Below are 14,433 nucleotides of genomic sequence, written 5' to 3'. Positions count from 1 at the left end.
GATTTCGAAAGGGAACATCATCTTTTCCAAATTTATCTATTACAAATCTGTACTGCAAAGTGAATTAGTTGAGGAAAAGCTAAAAGTCGGGGCGGTGGGTGGTGTCCCACCAAGTGGACCCCGTGAGAATTAGTATTACAAATGATCCAACCAATAAATATATATAAATAAATTACTCGTACCATATTTTTCGTATCAGTAGCATATTTTTATTAAAAGTGATACCTATTTGTATTAGAGAACTTTACCTCTATTAAATAAAGCTGTATATAATATGAAAAATATGATGAATGTAGCATTACTCATAAATATATGACTTGTAGATATGTCTATGCTAAGAAGTTCTTCTCCTCTAAAGCATTAAAAAAACATTATATGAGAGCCTGATCAGCTAAATGATCAAACTCTCTCATAAGAGAAGGAGTCCTGTTTTATTTATGGTCACATCAACGTCAACATATAGAGAAAAGGGTGAAGGAACTAGTTCATGACTTAACATCGGTACGATGCTACTCTAATTTCCTGTATGTTCGATAGAGCTAAAATTTCTCCCTCACTAATCGGGGTATACCAATTACTCCCAAACTGTACAAGATGGTTAACGCTTTTATAACTTCACATATTTTCTAGTTGTTGCGTTTTAATGGAACGACTAATCAAACAACGCTACTAAAGTTTTATCCTGTGACAAATTAAGCGGGTTTAACAAGTTATGTGGGGTTGCACTGCTACACATCATGCTCTGAATTGATTGAATCATTCAAGATGTCAAAAGCTTCCATAAGAAGTGGGACCCACGAGTCAACGTCCAGTCACCAATTCCGTGACTCCGAGTTGAGTGTAGGTGTGTACACGTAAGCTTGAGTTTTGGCACTCTGGAGGTGGAAAAGTGGTAAGGAAATGATCATCCCCCATTGCCCATACGCCTGTCCAAATTTCTTTCTTTATTAGCTAGTAGATCATAACGCAAGATTTTACGAGAAAGACTAATCTTTCGTTTCCATAAGCTAACCCCAATCAATTGTGGGGTGAAAACGGCAATATGCACTTGAGGTTTCTCGCATGCTTGAGTTTCATCTTTACTCTATTTATATCTCTTGAAAGACAATTTTTTTACGTGAAAATGCAAACTTTAAGTGTGAACTTAATATATTATGATCATTGTAAATATTGAAATCCGACGTATTTTTCTTAAATTGTAAAATTGGAAGGAAACATCCACCAAATCAGACGTATTTTTCTTAAATTGTAAAATTGGAAGGAAACATCCACCAAATCATTCTGGATCATTCTGGTTGGTTTATAAAGAAAAAAAAGAACCATCGCTATAAAACCTATGAAGAATGATGTAGAGATACTAGTTGATTACATATAAGATTGTCCTCTACGAAAGGGCGGTGAGTTTTAACGTAACTACAAAGTTTTAATTTGTCAAACTACCTAAAGCTTAATCAGAAACTATATATTAGCTTTTGGTAATCGTTGCCCCATATACATGTGTTCACTTCTATCCCTTGCATTGGAATTGCAACAGTTGGGCAACGCAAACATCTCTTTCTCCCCTTTAATTCATTCCACTCTTTCGGTAGGCACTCTGCCCCTCTCTTTTTCTTGCATATTTTCTCTTTGTCGACTCAGCTGGTGTACCACAGAAAATGGCGGGCCTTCTTCGAACGACCAAGATTTACTTGTCAATCAAAATCTTCCGAAGTTTCGGGCACTAATGAAGGAGGGGGAAGGCTGCAGCTTCAACAGATTCTTAGTTCTTTCTTCTACTGCATCTATAAAGTTGCAGACCATATTCAAAGCTAATCATGTTAATTAAATTACGGCCAACACTTATGTCCTTCACCTACTTATTTGCACTCTCTTTTTCCGGCAAATTTGAAAGAAAAAAAAAATCATTTCAAGAGTTACTTTTCGAACAAAAAGAAAACGAATTACAAGTTACAAGCAGCAATGTGTTTGTTCAGCGAAAAAGAGTGTCTTGTTTAATGATCAGAACAAATTTAAGCTTAAGCTGCTATAAACTACCTAGATTTTTTCATAGGTCTAACTGACTTTACTGCTGGGTGGACGAAACCCAGGAGTGGAGCACGTGAGCAGAAACGATGCTTCAGTCGAGCAGCCAACTGCATAATCTCAGCCTTCATCTGGCAAGTTTTCTCAATACGGCTTCAGCGCGATGCTCAAATTTAGGTAAGGCCCAGTCATGCTGGACTATATCGAGGCTGTCCTTCTCAGCTCCCAAACTCTGATCAATTCAAAAAGAACAGCAAAAGCCTTCAAATTTCTTTCTAGAAACGTTAAAGCCATATATTTAACAAATAATATGGTAATGCTCCAATACTTTTAATTCAGATTTGCATTTAATTAATCATCTTTCCAAATGTTTTCATCCAAAATATTTAAATGTGAACACGATGCACACGAATATCCAGAATAGCAATGGTTAGAACTTCATAAACAGGTATATCAATCTACAAAAGCACATGTCTATTAAAGCTACAGATAAAAGATAAGTCATTCTGTTACAAATTTGACCATTCAAAGTGATGGGTGCTTCACATTCTATGAAAAGTTTAATAAGGAGAGGGCATCCATTGTCAAGTGAGTGAGTCGACTGGACGAGCATATAAGCCCCAACATATTTGTCCCACAAGGAAAAAGGCCTGACCTTAACGTTCACATGACTTGACAGTAAATGTACTTAAAGAACAATGGCAATGCATGGACTCTAAGGTCTAAGACGGATACTTTCAAGAAACTTAGTTGGATACTAGCGTTTTTCAATCATCAAATGAGCAGGCCAACAGTGCATAAATAGATTTGTCAAACAAATATTAAAGAAAAAAAAAAATAGAATCTGGAATCTTCAAATATTAACGACTCTGAAACCTTAAGGAGTACAAAAAACTACTTGAGCTCATACCTTTGATGGATCAAAGCCAAAGCCACTCATTTGCATCATTTTTTGAGTATCATCCATGGCTGCATAGCAAAAGTTAATAGTTTATCAACCTCCTAGACCATACAAACTCTATCTCATAGCTGCAGTGCCGCATGTGTGAAAAGAGAAAAAACGTCCATCTCGGAGGATGAAAAATATCATGATGTAATAATCATACAAGGAGGAACTGACCATTTTCTTCTCCCAGAATGAGACTGAACAAACCTCTTAATCCAAACAGATTAAGAAAGTACCTGAGAGAATGATTTTGAATAATCAGAGACAATCAGTCAAAAAAAAAAACCAAGGGGAGGAAAATGAACTTTACATAACTAGATATATCAAAACATAAACAAGTACCATGAGCGGCTACTGACGTAGCTAACATCAACAGTGCTCAAGTCAATCCCATTCTGCAGCATAGACCTGAACCTTTGAGTAAGAGGAAAGGGAATTTTGGCTGCGGAGAAGACAAGGAAACATTGATCATAACATGATATCTTGAGCCTATGATATGAAGTTATATATTGCTGAAAGTGATTGTTATATATTCAATGACAAGCTATTATACAGGCTGAGCATAAAGGAAAGGAAAAAGATCGATGATAAATTTATGCAAGCATATAACCGAAAAATCGGTTTCAGAGGAATTGTAACATACCTGCAACAAATCCAGAGAAGAAAAAATTGACCCATGCAAAAGTAAGAGTCTGGCCAACAGAAAGGTAGTCATAAAAAAATACTTCCCATATCTGACAAAAAGAAGTCAAATTACAGTACAATCTCAAGCAATTTGAAATACCTGGGGTATTATCATGGACAGATTTTTCTTCATCATATCCATGGCCATGTTGGGATCAGAGAACATTTGCGCTTGTGGATTCTGTGCCTGACCCTTAGGAACAATTAACAGCCCATTTTCCTGCCAGGTGAAACATGTTTGACACAAGTATCAACAGAATGACAACAAGAAATAGCATACTACAAGCTAGTTTCAGCGAATCTTCTGTAAATGAACCCTTGAAAAGTTAATATAAATCGAAGTTTTGACACCAAATCACACAGAAGGCAATGGAATTTTAGTAAATTAGGTAGCATTGAAATTTAATACAAAAACACTTCAAGAGCTCAATTGGAGAAAGGAAAAAAAAACTCATCTATCCACATGTCCAGCTCTAATTGATTCGTAGTTGTGAGATTTTGGAAAGCTACCCTTCTCCCATTACAAATTCAGCTAGCTTAGTTTTGAAGTATTGGGTTTGAAGTGTTTTCCTCTAAAGTGTAATGCTCTAATTGACATACTCATGGGTTTCTTTCCATGTGAAAATCCCATGTAAATTCTCATATTCATCTGCTCATTACAATAAACTATGCTGTAAGTTTTCGACAACAAAATGAGACGAAGAATTCTCGTTGCCCGTCAACTTCCAATTTCCAATCCAGATTACATAAGCCCAATGCTAAACTCTAACTCATCAACAAATAAAATTCCTTTTCAGCTTACGACTTCTTGATGAACAAAAGCATGTCAATTTGAGTGCTCTTAAATTTTTTTTAAAAAAAATGCCTAATTAGCAAACAAGAAGAATTATTAGCAAACCTCGTTGTTGTAATACAATCGGCGAGCACGAAACGACTTTGGAGGTATGAAATTAGCAGCAGCACGTAAATTCCGAGCCCTAATAATCAATTGCCTGAATTCGCAACCAAAAGCAATTTCGTAAAGTCAGACATATTGATATATCCCAAATACATACACATATATATACACTTACACACATACAGATCCATGTAGTATAGATGTAGTATAGTAAGCAAGTGTAATACCCTTCCTTGACGATTTTGGCATCGGGGACTTGGTTGGAGCGCATGAGCTTGGAGACGAAGTATCGGAGGACGCCGATGAGAACCATGACCACCGAGAGAGGGATCAGAACCCAGTCTCTGATGGCTGTGTCGAGCACCAGATCTGCCGCCATTGGACCTTCGCCGGCAGTCAGAGCAATCAGAGCAAAACGAGAGTCTTTGGGTGCGGTCTCTCTCTCTCTCTCTGTCTGCCTCTCGATCGATTGTATTTCGCTCCACACGGTGTTTGTCTTTCACTCAGTCCAGGAATGCCAAAGTGAAAAGACCAAAGGCGGAGCGAGAAATTGGTGTCCTTCTTGGAAAGTCAAGGGTATTTTGGTATTTAAGCATTGGTTGGATCCATTGATTGACTGACCCAATGAAGAGAGAGTAACAGGCCCAGCCCAATCATACTCAAACCCAAAACCCAAGGGTATTTTGGTATTTAAGCATTGGTAAGTTTGGTTATAATGACTTCTTAATTTCATGATTCATTGCAGAAAATAATGGGAATTATGATTGGCAGAATGGATAAGATGGGCTCCAATGCAACACATATCTAAAAAAATATATTTGGGGCTCACTATTACTTTATATTATTTTATCTATTTTTAAACTTTAAAAATCAATAAAAGATAGTTTTGGAATCTAATAAATTGTAGAATAATATTCAAAGATCTTGCAACATTTTTCTTAGCTCTCATGCAAATTATTTTTTGAAACTAAAAATTTCATTTTTTTCACAAAAACTGTGAGTTATAACCCACGTTTACAAAATCAATTTTGAGAATTTTTACAAGATTTATTACTCTCGTCCAAGGTCTAAAATATCGATGATATCGGAAATATCGGTAGTCCAAAAATATGAAAATTTCGATGGAAATATCAAGATATTATCGATATCGACAAAAATTAAATAAAAACCGTGGAAATTATAAGAAAAACTTGGAAATTTTTATTGAAACTTTGCATGATGTTTATTTAGTCAATTATCTATTAGTTTATCACAACAAATTAGAAGGAAATGCATTGCATGATGAATTTAACTGATTTAAGTTGATTATATAGCAAGCTGGCAAACATTGTGAGTGTAGAAAATATGTAGTAATTAATGAAAGAAGTTTAAACACACCATAATCATTTATATATAATGAATTAGTACAATATTTTACACTTTATACATTGCATGGTAAGATACATGAGTGACTTAATACCACATAGAGTTCCTATCAAGGTCTAAAATATCGATGATATCGGAAATATCGATAGTAAAAAAACACGGAAAATTCGATGGAAATATCGTGATAATATCGATATTTTAGACATTGCTATCGTTGCACCACATGTTTCCTAAAATTAATTTAGGACATTACAAAGATTTTCGACACATAAAAAATATAGGGGGCCCCACCATTAATTTATATTTTTTTTGCTAGTTTTCAACTTTAAAAATCATTAAAAAAATAGTTTCTAGACCTAATAAATGGTAGAATGAGGATCATATCTAAACGTCACGCAACATTTTCCTTAGCTCCCACGCAAAATATTTTTGGAAAACAAAAATTTCAATTTTTTTACAAAAACAGTATAACCCATGTTTTCAAATCAATTTTGATAAATTTTTAGATTTACTATAATAGTAAATTCGAGTTATTCTCGTCGCACTACATGTTTATAAATAAATTCAAGTTATTCTCATCCACGACATGTTCATAGAATTTTTGACACATGAAAAAAATTTTGGGGCCCACTCTTAGTTTATATTTTTTTGTTCAGTGTATATATTTTTTTGTTCAGCTTCAAAAATCAATAAAAAATAATTTCATAACCTAAAAAATAGTAGGATCACATTCAAAAGTCTTGCAACATTTTCTTAACGTCCACACAAAATATTTTATAAACCTACAAAGTTCAATTTTTCTTCACAAAATTTGTAAGTTATAACCAACTTTTTCAACTTGATTCTTTAAATGTTTAAAGATTATTCAATTTGAATCGTTAAAATTCATTTACCATCAAGAAAGCCAGAAAGCAAATAAATCAACGTTAAAATGGGAATTTACTGCGAGGTAAGAAGATACACAAGTTGCCGTTAAAACTAACATTTACTGCCATCTATGGAACTACAAGGGTCCTTCCACGCTGTACAGAGCTTCTTATCTTTCTGTCACAGTTAAGGTTAGGAGAAGACGACTAAAAAGAAGTAACCTAGGCAATGGCATGATCTAAGAATCTTGTTGCCATTAACCAACAGCATATAGCATTCCTAGATACACATAACCACGACATGTAAGACGGCGTAGCACCTAACCACATCAATGCACGAAACGAGAAGACGAAAAAGAAGAAAAAACGGATATAAAGAAGTGTTATTTCCTATCTTTTCTATGAATCAGAAGAGAACAGGTCGCAAAGGTCCTATGCACCTGCAAAAGAATAAACACAGACCATTTCATTGATTGTCGAAAACACATCGACATTGATAGGCAGTAAACTAAGCTAGATGGTTTATATTCACACAATTTCATTAAGAAATAAATGAGACGAATTAAACAAATGGAGCTTATACTAACCAGTCAACACTACCAGAAATCATGATTGCTTGAATAAATGATAGCGATCTAACATCTCGTGTATCCCCAAAGCAGAAATGCTTTCGCATCCAAGAAGTTCGTGGAGCTTTGCGTCACATAATATCACTGTAGAATTTGAAGGATCCTATGGAAATACAAGCAAAGCGCCATTGTAAGTCTTATTTCAAAATGCACTGTGATGGGGAAGAAAGGTTCAAACAGAGCAAGGAGGCAGTTAAGCAAGTAGAAGGGTAAGGAGAATTACAGCTGGTGGTTGACAATGGAATAATGGAGATAAATACAATGTACCCAATAAAATAATCATCTTAGATCTACGAGGGAGAGGATGCTCAAAATTCAGCACCTGGATACTTACCTCCAAACGGTTAACCTTTACATACTCCCAAACAAGTCTTCTTGCCTCAGATAGGAGCATCTCCCTTCCTCCAAAGCCCAAAAAGTTAGCTAGTGCTTCAGATATTCCTACAGTGGGGGACCCCGGTTGCGCTTGCGCTTGTGGTTGAGGTTGAGGTTGAGGTTGAGTACTCTCAGTTGTAGACTTGGCCTCTACCTTCAATCGTTTAGCTTGACTTGGCTCTTCTGCATATACAGAGGAGAAGGATATAAAATTAATCTAGCCATCATAAAACAGTATCTGTACCAATACTTAGTGTTTACTTACTGTTAGGTTCAAGGGGTATAATATGTTTAGATAGCAGCTTATTCATTTTGAACATGTCAGTACAGTCTGTCTCGAATACCACACGCAAGGCATCATCACAAATTATCTTTCTCTTATTAGTTGGATCTTGGAGGTTGTTTTTCCTTATGTATGCCCAGAGCTGCTTCACAATCTGAAAGAAGCAAAAAACAAATCTTAATACACACCCACAAACCTACATTAAGATTTACCGAGCAAAATCTGAGGCACGTCATTGAACACAATAAGTTAGCATAAAAAGACAATACAGGTTTATTTGGGAGTAATAACCTCAGTCCTCGGCAAGGCCGGTTCACCAACAACAGCCTCAAGCTCAGGTGAGACACCACAGACTTTGTTAAGACCCCCAGGCCCCCCTCTTCTCTTGGTTCCAGAAGACGGAGCACTGCATTAACATTTCGGAACTAAAGCTTGTCAGTTCATCCATTGCAGCATGAAATAAAACAAAGCACAATAGATTACTTGCAACTACAAAACAACAAGATAATATTTGAGCTATAGGTGAATAAAAGGATGATGCTGCTTTTCCAAATAGTTAATCCCCAAAGCCTATTAACAGGATGAAACTTTAACCCACTAAACCACCAAACTTATGCAATATTAACGCCCAACCGAACTAGTTTAATTAGTCACACGGTTAAGCTAGCTCTTCAATAATTGAGAGTCTTAAAGCAAAGATTATGTTATGTAAGCTCACATTTATATATAATTAGAGTGAAACTCTTACTAATTGACCCCCTACGGTCCTACTAGTTCGTATTTCACGTTTTTGGCAAAGGGACAAATAACAGCATTTTGAGTCTTTGACCTTTATCCGAAAGACAATTCGTCAGCGAAAAAGGTTAAATGTTTCCGATCACAATACTAAGAGCTGGTTTGGTATTGTTGTGCTTTAAAAAAAAGCTGCTGAGAATAAGCGGTTGTGCTGTGAGAATGAAATAAATCAACAGAGTGTTTGTTAAACTTTTTTGTAAATGTGCTTTCAACTTTTTTGTAAATGTGCTTTCGGAAAAAAAAAACAGTGTAGGTTTTTTCATTAAAGGAGCATTGTACAGCTCTGTGTGCTTTGAAAAAAAACCAGTTTTCCAAAGCTGCAAATAGCAGCTTCAGCTTTTTGTTTGATTTCAACTTATTCTCAGAGCAACTTCTAAAATAAGTCATTTTTTTCCGTTTACCAAACACCTAAAACCCTCAAAACTTTTTTTTTTTCATGGGTACTTTTTTTTTTTTTTTAAGCACCTCACTCCCAAACCATCCCTAACTGCTTTAAATTATTAGCTTTTTTCACCCAAAGCTGTGGAAAAAAAAGAAGATTTCAACTTATTCTCATAGCAACTTCTAAAATAAGTCATTTTTTTTCCGTTTACCAAACACCTAAAACCCTCAAAACTTTTTTTTTTTCATGGGTACTTTTTTTTTTTTTTTAAGCACCTAATGAGCAAACCATCCCTAACTGCTTTAAATTATTAGCTTTTTTCACCCAAAGCTGTGGAAAAAAAAAAAAGCTGATTTTGAATGTTTACTAAACACAAAAAACCTGGGAGCTTTTTTTTTCAAAAAATTTCAGCAGTACCAAACTGGTACTAAGAAGGGTTTAAAGGCCAATTTCAATATTTTTGTTCCCTCATTTGTTGCAATCGATTTTCACATTAGGCTCAATTTACCCGAAAGAGAAAACGTTTAGTGAGAAATAGCAATTAAGATATGCAAATTAGCAAAATTTGGTGGAAGCAAACAGGAAAAGAAAAAAAGTAGAAATTTCGAAAAATACGAACTTAAACATCTAGGAACATGGGCACCAATGATTTTCTTAAACATGCAACCGTTGAAATGTAAAGGAAAGCAAAACCCTAAAATCCACACTTTCTGATTTCAAAAATTTTTTAAATGAAATCCGAACCTCTCTTTGGGGGTTTCCGGGGCGGATGTGGGAGCATTTTGGGGGAAAGCCTCGGTCTTCACAGAAAGAGGCTGCGGCTGCGACTGAGGCTGAGGCTGAGGGCGTAGTTGCTGATGCGGCGGTGGCGGTGGGTGGAAGCTGTGGGGTTCGGTGGCGAGGTGGTGCGGTTGGAGGGCAAAATGGGGAGGGAATTGTTGGGGGAGGAATTGAGGGTGCTGGTTGTGGGGGTGGTGGCTGTGGGGGTTGGGGTTGTAATGGAAGGCAAAATGGGCTTTTGGGGGTTGGGCGTAGGGGCGGAGGAGGAAGTTGATCTGGTCGCGAATGAAGCCGGCCTTGTGGGAGAGGTCCAACCCTAGCTTGGCCTCGAGCTGCTGAACGACGCCGTTTACGGAGGCGACGTCGTTAGGGCCTGATTGACGGAGCACAGTCTCCACACCTTCCGCAATTTCTTGGTCCGACGCCATGGCGCTACATATAGTAAACTGAATAAACGGAAAATCAAACGCTCTTCAATGTCTGCCCTCCCTCTCCCTGTCTCTCTCCTCCTCTCTCTGTCTCTCTCTACTCTCAACCTCCCTCTTATAAATCTGCAATCACGAAAATATCCCTTTGTGTTTGTTTTGTCGGCAAAAAGTCGGTAATGCCCATTCTTTGAGATAGAAATTATTGGAAAGGGGAAATGATATTTAGGCGCATTTTTTTCTTTGTGCACATTTTGTTTAATTTTTCTTTTTATTACTTTATAAACTCAAAAGGTCAGAAATAATTAAGAGTGTGTATATTCAAGAAATAAGTGTGCGAGAATCAAATTTTTTAGAATAAATAGAAAAAAATCTTTGTCACCTTTACATCTTTACAAAACTTATACTAGAAAACTACTGTAACGGTATTCAAAATTAATCATGCATCGTATGAATGTAAAAAATAAACTTACAAGAATAACTTACTGTAAAATAAATAGAAAAAAAAATATTCTTTTTCACCTATAGACTTTTACAAAAACTACTTATTTATATCAATATATTATTATAACGATATTCAAAATTAATCATATCTTATTACATATTTAAACTTTCTTCCACGACAATGCATAAATTGTCTTGACATTGTCACTATTGCATCTCTCTTCTTGTACATGAAAATTCATCTCCTTTCTCTCCTAATTTAATTTTTGAAAATAATAAAGTACCCTTGTTGTGGGTAAAAGATTTGGGGCAAATATGTCATCTGATAAAGTTAAAAGCTGACTTTCTTTCTTTTTCCATCTCTTTTGTTTTCACTTTTCAAATTAAAGATAAAGAGATAACGACGTAGAGAATAAAACTTGTCTTGTCTATGGATACAGAAACCAAAGTTGATGATTGAATTAGACCTAGTTTGAGAGTGAGGTGCTTAAAAAAAAAGCACCCATGAAAAAAAGCTGTGAGAATTTTAGGTGTTTGGTAAACTGAAAAAAAAGCTTATTTTGGAAGCTGCTGTGAGAATAAGCTGAAATCAAAGGAAAAAACTGAAGCTGCTATTTGCAGCTTTGGAAAACTGGCTTTTTTTCAAAGCACACGGAGCTACAGTGCTTCTTTACTGAAAAGACCCACTATTAGACTGCTTTTTTTTCCAAAAGCACTTTTACAAAAAAGTTTACCAAACACTCTGCTGATTTATTTCACAGCCGCTTATTCTCATAGCACAGCCGCTTATTCTCACAGCAGCTTTTTTTCAAAGCACAGCAATACCAAACCAGCCCTTAGTGCAATACCCTAACCAGAATCGGCGGATGTTTTCCTTCATCGGAAAAACTTTTATGTGTTTGAAACCCGACGTGGTATACCATACATTATAAAATAAATCGAGAAAAAAATTATTTTTCAAATATCTTTCTATTTATATAATGACATGCACATAGTATTTCGTATTTCGGACACATTGAAAAACCTCTCATTCGCATCGTGGATAAGAAGAAGGACAAGATTGAGGATCTCGAAGATCGTATATCAATTCATTGTACATCGTACTGTAAAAAATTATTGTAATTTTTTTTATTTAAATTGAATATAAACAGTGTATAACAAAAACTAATCGTACGATACACGATAAACGAATGAAATTAAAAGATTTCCAAAATCCTCATAAAAAAAATCCGAAGAAGATTTTCACATAGAGATCCTCTCTAAAAGGACAGATTTAGTCAGGAAAACAAGATTTATGGTTTTGACTATGGACCGTTTGATAAGGATTGGTGTGGTTTGGTCAACCACTGTTGGAAGTTGTCGCTTGATCCGAAGGTGGATAAAGTAGTTGGAGTTATCTATCAGCAGACAGACCATGTTCAGATCTTTACCCACCACATACCTCTCTTTCCGTGTGGGATCACTTGGAATGTACTACAGCAGCAAGTCTCAAGTCTTAATCATGCTTGAGAGCCTGAGAGATATATGCTTCACTACTACGTAACAAGTCATTCTTGATGTTAGGAGTGGGCATGGTCCAGTTTGATTCGATTTTACTCTCAAAATAGAATTGAAATCGAAAAATTTTAACAGTTCGGTTTGGTACGGTTTCGTTTAAATTTATTACTAAAATTATACGGTTTGGTTTATGACGGTTCCGATTCGGTTCATGCCGTTTTACGGTTCTAATCAAAATTATATATATATCTTTTCTAATTTTCTACTTCTAATATCATACACATATTTCAACCACAAATTCAAGTAAATTTGAGTTTCCACTACTAGATCTACAAGATTTGTGACCGGAAAATATAAAGTGTGCATATAAATATAAATCAAAAGATAGAAAAACTCATATCAAAACCAAAGTGTAGATCTCAAACTAAAACTAAAATGTACATAATGCATAATATGTTGGAACAAGATGGAGAAAAATAATGTAGGGAGAAGAAAAGTGATAAAACAACAAAGGAGGGGGAGAGAAGTGAAGAAAAATATTGGGCTGATGCACATGGTCTTATTGAAAAATGTCTTATTTATATAAAAATACTAATAAAACAATAATTTATATTAAAAACGGTTCAATCCGGTTCCTTTGATTTTTTATATTTCCAAACCGGAATCGAAACCGTTTGAAACGGTTCGGTTCGGTTTTTTATCCGGTTTTAACTTTTATGATTAATACGGTTTTTTACGGGTTTTTTTTTGTCACGGTTCAATTCGGTTTTCCAATTTTTAGGCCCCCTACTTGGCGTTCAAAAAATGACAATAAAAACAAATTCATGTTGGATATTATGTAAAAAACGATAGGAAATCGTTGCTATGTCAGATAAGAAAAGCGACAACAATGCGTTGTCACAAAAAGGCTTTTTATGTCAGAGAGTAGTCTTAGGGATGGTTTGGGAGTGAGATGCTTAAAAAAAAGTACCCATGAAAAAAAGCTGTGAGGGTTTTAGGTGTTTGGTAAACTGAAAAAAAAGGCTTATTTTGGAAGCTGCTGTGAGAATAAGCTGAAATCAAAGGAAAAAGCTGAAACTGCTATTTGCAGCTTTGGAAAACTGGTTTTTTTTTCAAAGCACACGGAGCTACAATGCTTCTTTAATGAAAAGACCCACTATCAGGCTGTTTTTTTTTTTCAAAAGCACTTTTACAAAAAAGTTTACTAAACACTCTGCTGATTTATTTCACAGCCACTTATTCTCACAGCACATCCGCTTATTCTCACAGCAACTTTTTTTCAAAATACAGCAATACCAAACCAGCCCTTAATTACCCAATAAAATGGAAAACGCGTTAAATTAAAATAAGAGCAATCATATCGAATAAAGGACTTTTTAATGCCACACGATTAAGTTAATTTTGTAGTAGTGCTTTGCCAGTGCCACACAATTCCTAAGTCCTAACCCATGAAATTGAATAAGGGAATTCGAGAAAATGTTGACCCAACATGTATACCGATCCAACTTGAACGTAAAATAGCAATGCGCTTTCATTTACGGCCCAACCCAAAGTGTTATGTTGACTAAAAAGGTTTGTAATGTTGTGGACCTATGAACGTTTTATGGCTTTCATGAGTATTTGTACTAACATTCATTTATAAGGGGTGAATTATTATAGTGGTCATATATTTTCTCTTTAATTTAGGGCTGGGCAAGGGCTGGGCCGGGCCCAAAATTGGAGGGACCAGACCGGACCCGCTTGAAAATACAACGGGCCGGGGCGGGACAGGTTTTGCTATTTTGAAAATGAGAACCGGACTTAACCCGGCCCGTATAAAACGGGCCGGTACCTACGGGTACTCTTTTTTTTTTTTTTTTTTTCTCTCTCTCTCTTTAATTTTCAGTATCCCGCCAGACTCCCAGTTGAAGAGCTGCCAGAGACAAATCAGAAAACTGGATCCATTAGTAAGCACGGCTTGGAATTATTCAAGAACAACAAAATAAGTAAATTAAAAGTATACATCCGCGGGATTGTGAATTGCATGCATTTAAATCAGAAAA

The 14,433-nt window shown here is 35.7% G+C and overlaps 2 protein-coding genes across 2 annotated transcripts; both read right to left on the bottom strand.

Moving 5' to 3' along the window:
• Positions 1–1,901: 1,901 nt before the first annotated feature.
• Positions 1,902–5,047, bottom strand: LOC126623973 (uncharacterized). Its single transcript, XM_050292956.1, has 8 exons — positions 4,778–5,047; positions 4,551–4,644; positions 3,753–3,872; positions 3,612–3,660; positions 3,311–3,410; positions 3,143–3,204; positions 2,933–2,991; positions 1,902–2,254 (listed from the first exon to the last, which is right to left on the bottom strand). The coding sequence occupies exons 1-8, from the start codon at positions 4,927–4,929 to the stop codon at positions 2,150–2,152; spliced, it is 741 nt and encodes a 246-aa protein (XP_050148913.1). The 5' UTR covers positions 4,930–5,047; the 3' UTR covers positions 1,902–2,149.
• Positions 5,048–6,831: 1,784 nt separating this feature from the next.
• Positions 6,832–10,567, bottom strand: LOC126623962 (transcription factor rlmA-like). Its single transcript, XM_050292944.1, has 6 exons — positions 9,990–10,567; positions 8,360–8,474; positions 8,051–8,222; positions 7,745–7,968; positions 7,369–7,513; positions 6,832–7,221 (listed from the first exon to the last, which is right to left on the bottom strand). The coding sequence occupies exons 1-5, from the start codon at positions 10,451–10,453 to the stop codon at positions 7,388–7,390; spliced, it is 1,101 nt and encodes a 366-aa protein (XP_050148901.1). The 5' UTR covers positions 10,454–10,567; the 3' UTR covers positions 6,832–7,221; positions 7,369–7,387.
• Between the last annotated feature and the right edge of the window lie 3,866 nt (positions 10,568–14,433).

The sequence above is a fragment of the Malus sylvestris genome, chromosome 5 (assembly GCF_916048215.2).
Source record: "Malus sylvestris chromosome 5, drMalSylv7.2, whole genome shotgun sequence".
NCBI lineage: Eukaryota > Viridiplantae > Streptophyta > Magnoliopsida > Rosales > Rosaceae > Malus > Malus sylvestris.
Note: the sequence above shows the minus strand (reverse complement) of the source record. Positions and strands in the feature narration are given on the sequence as shown.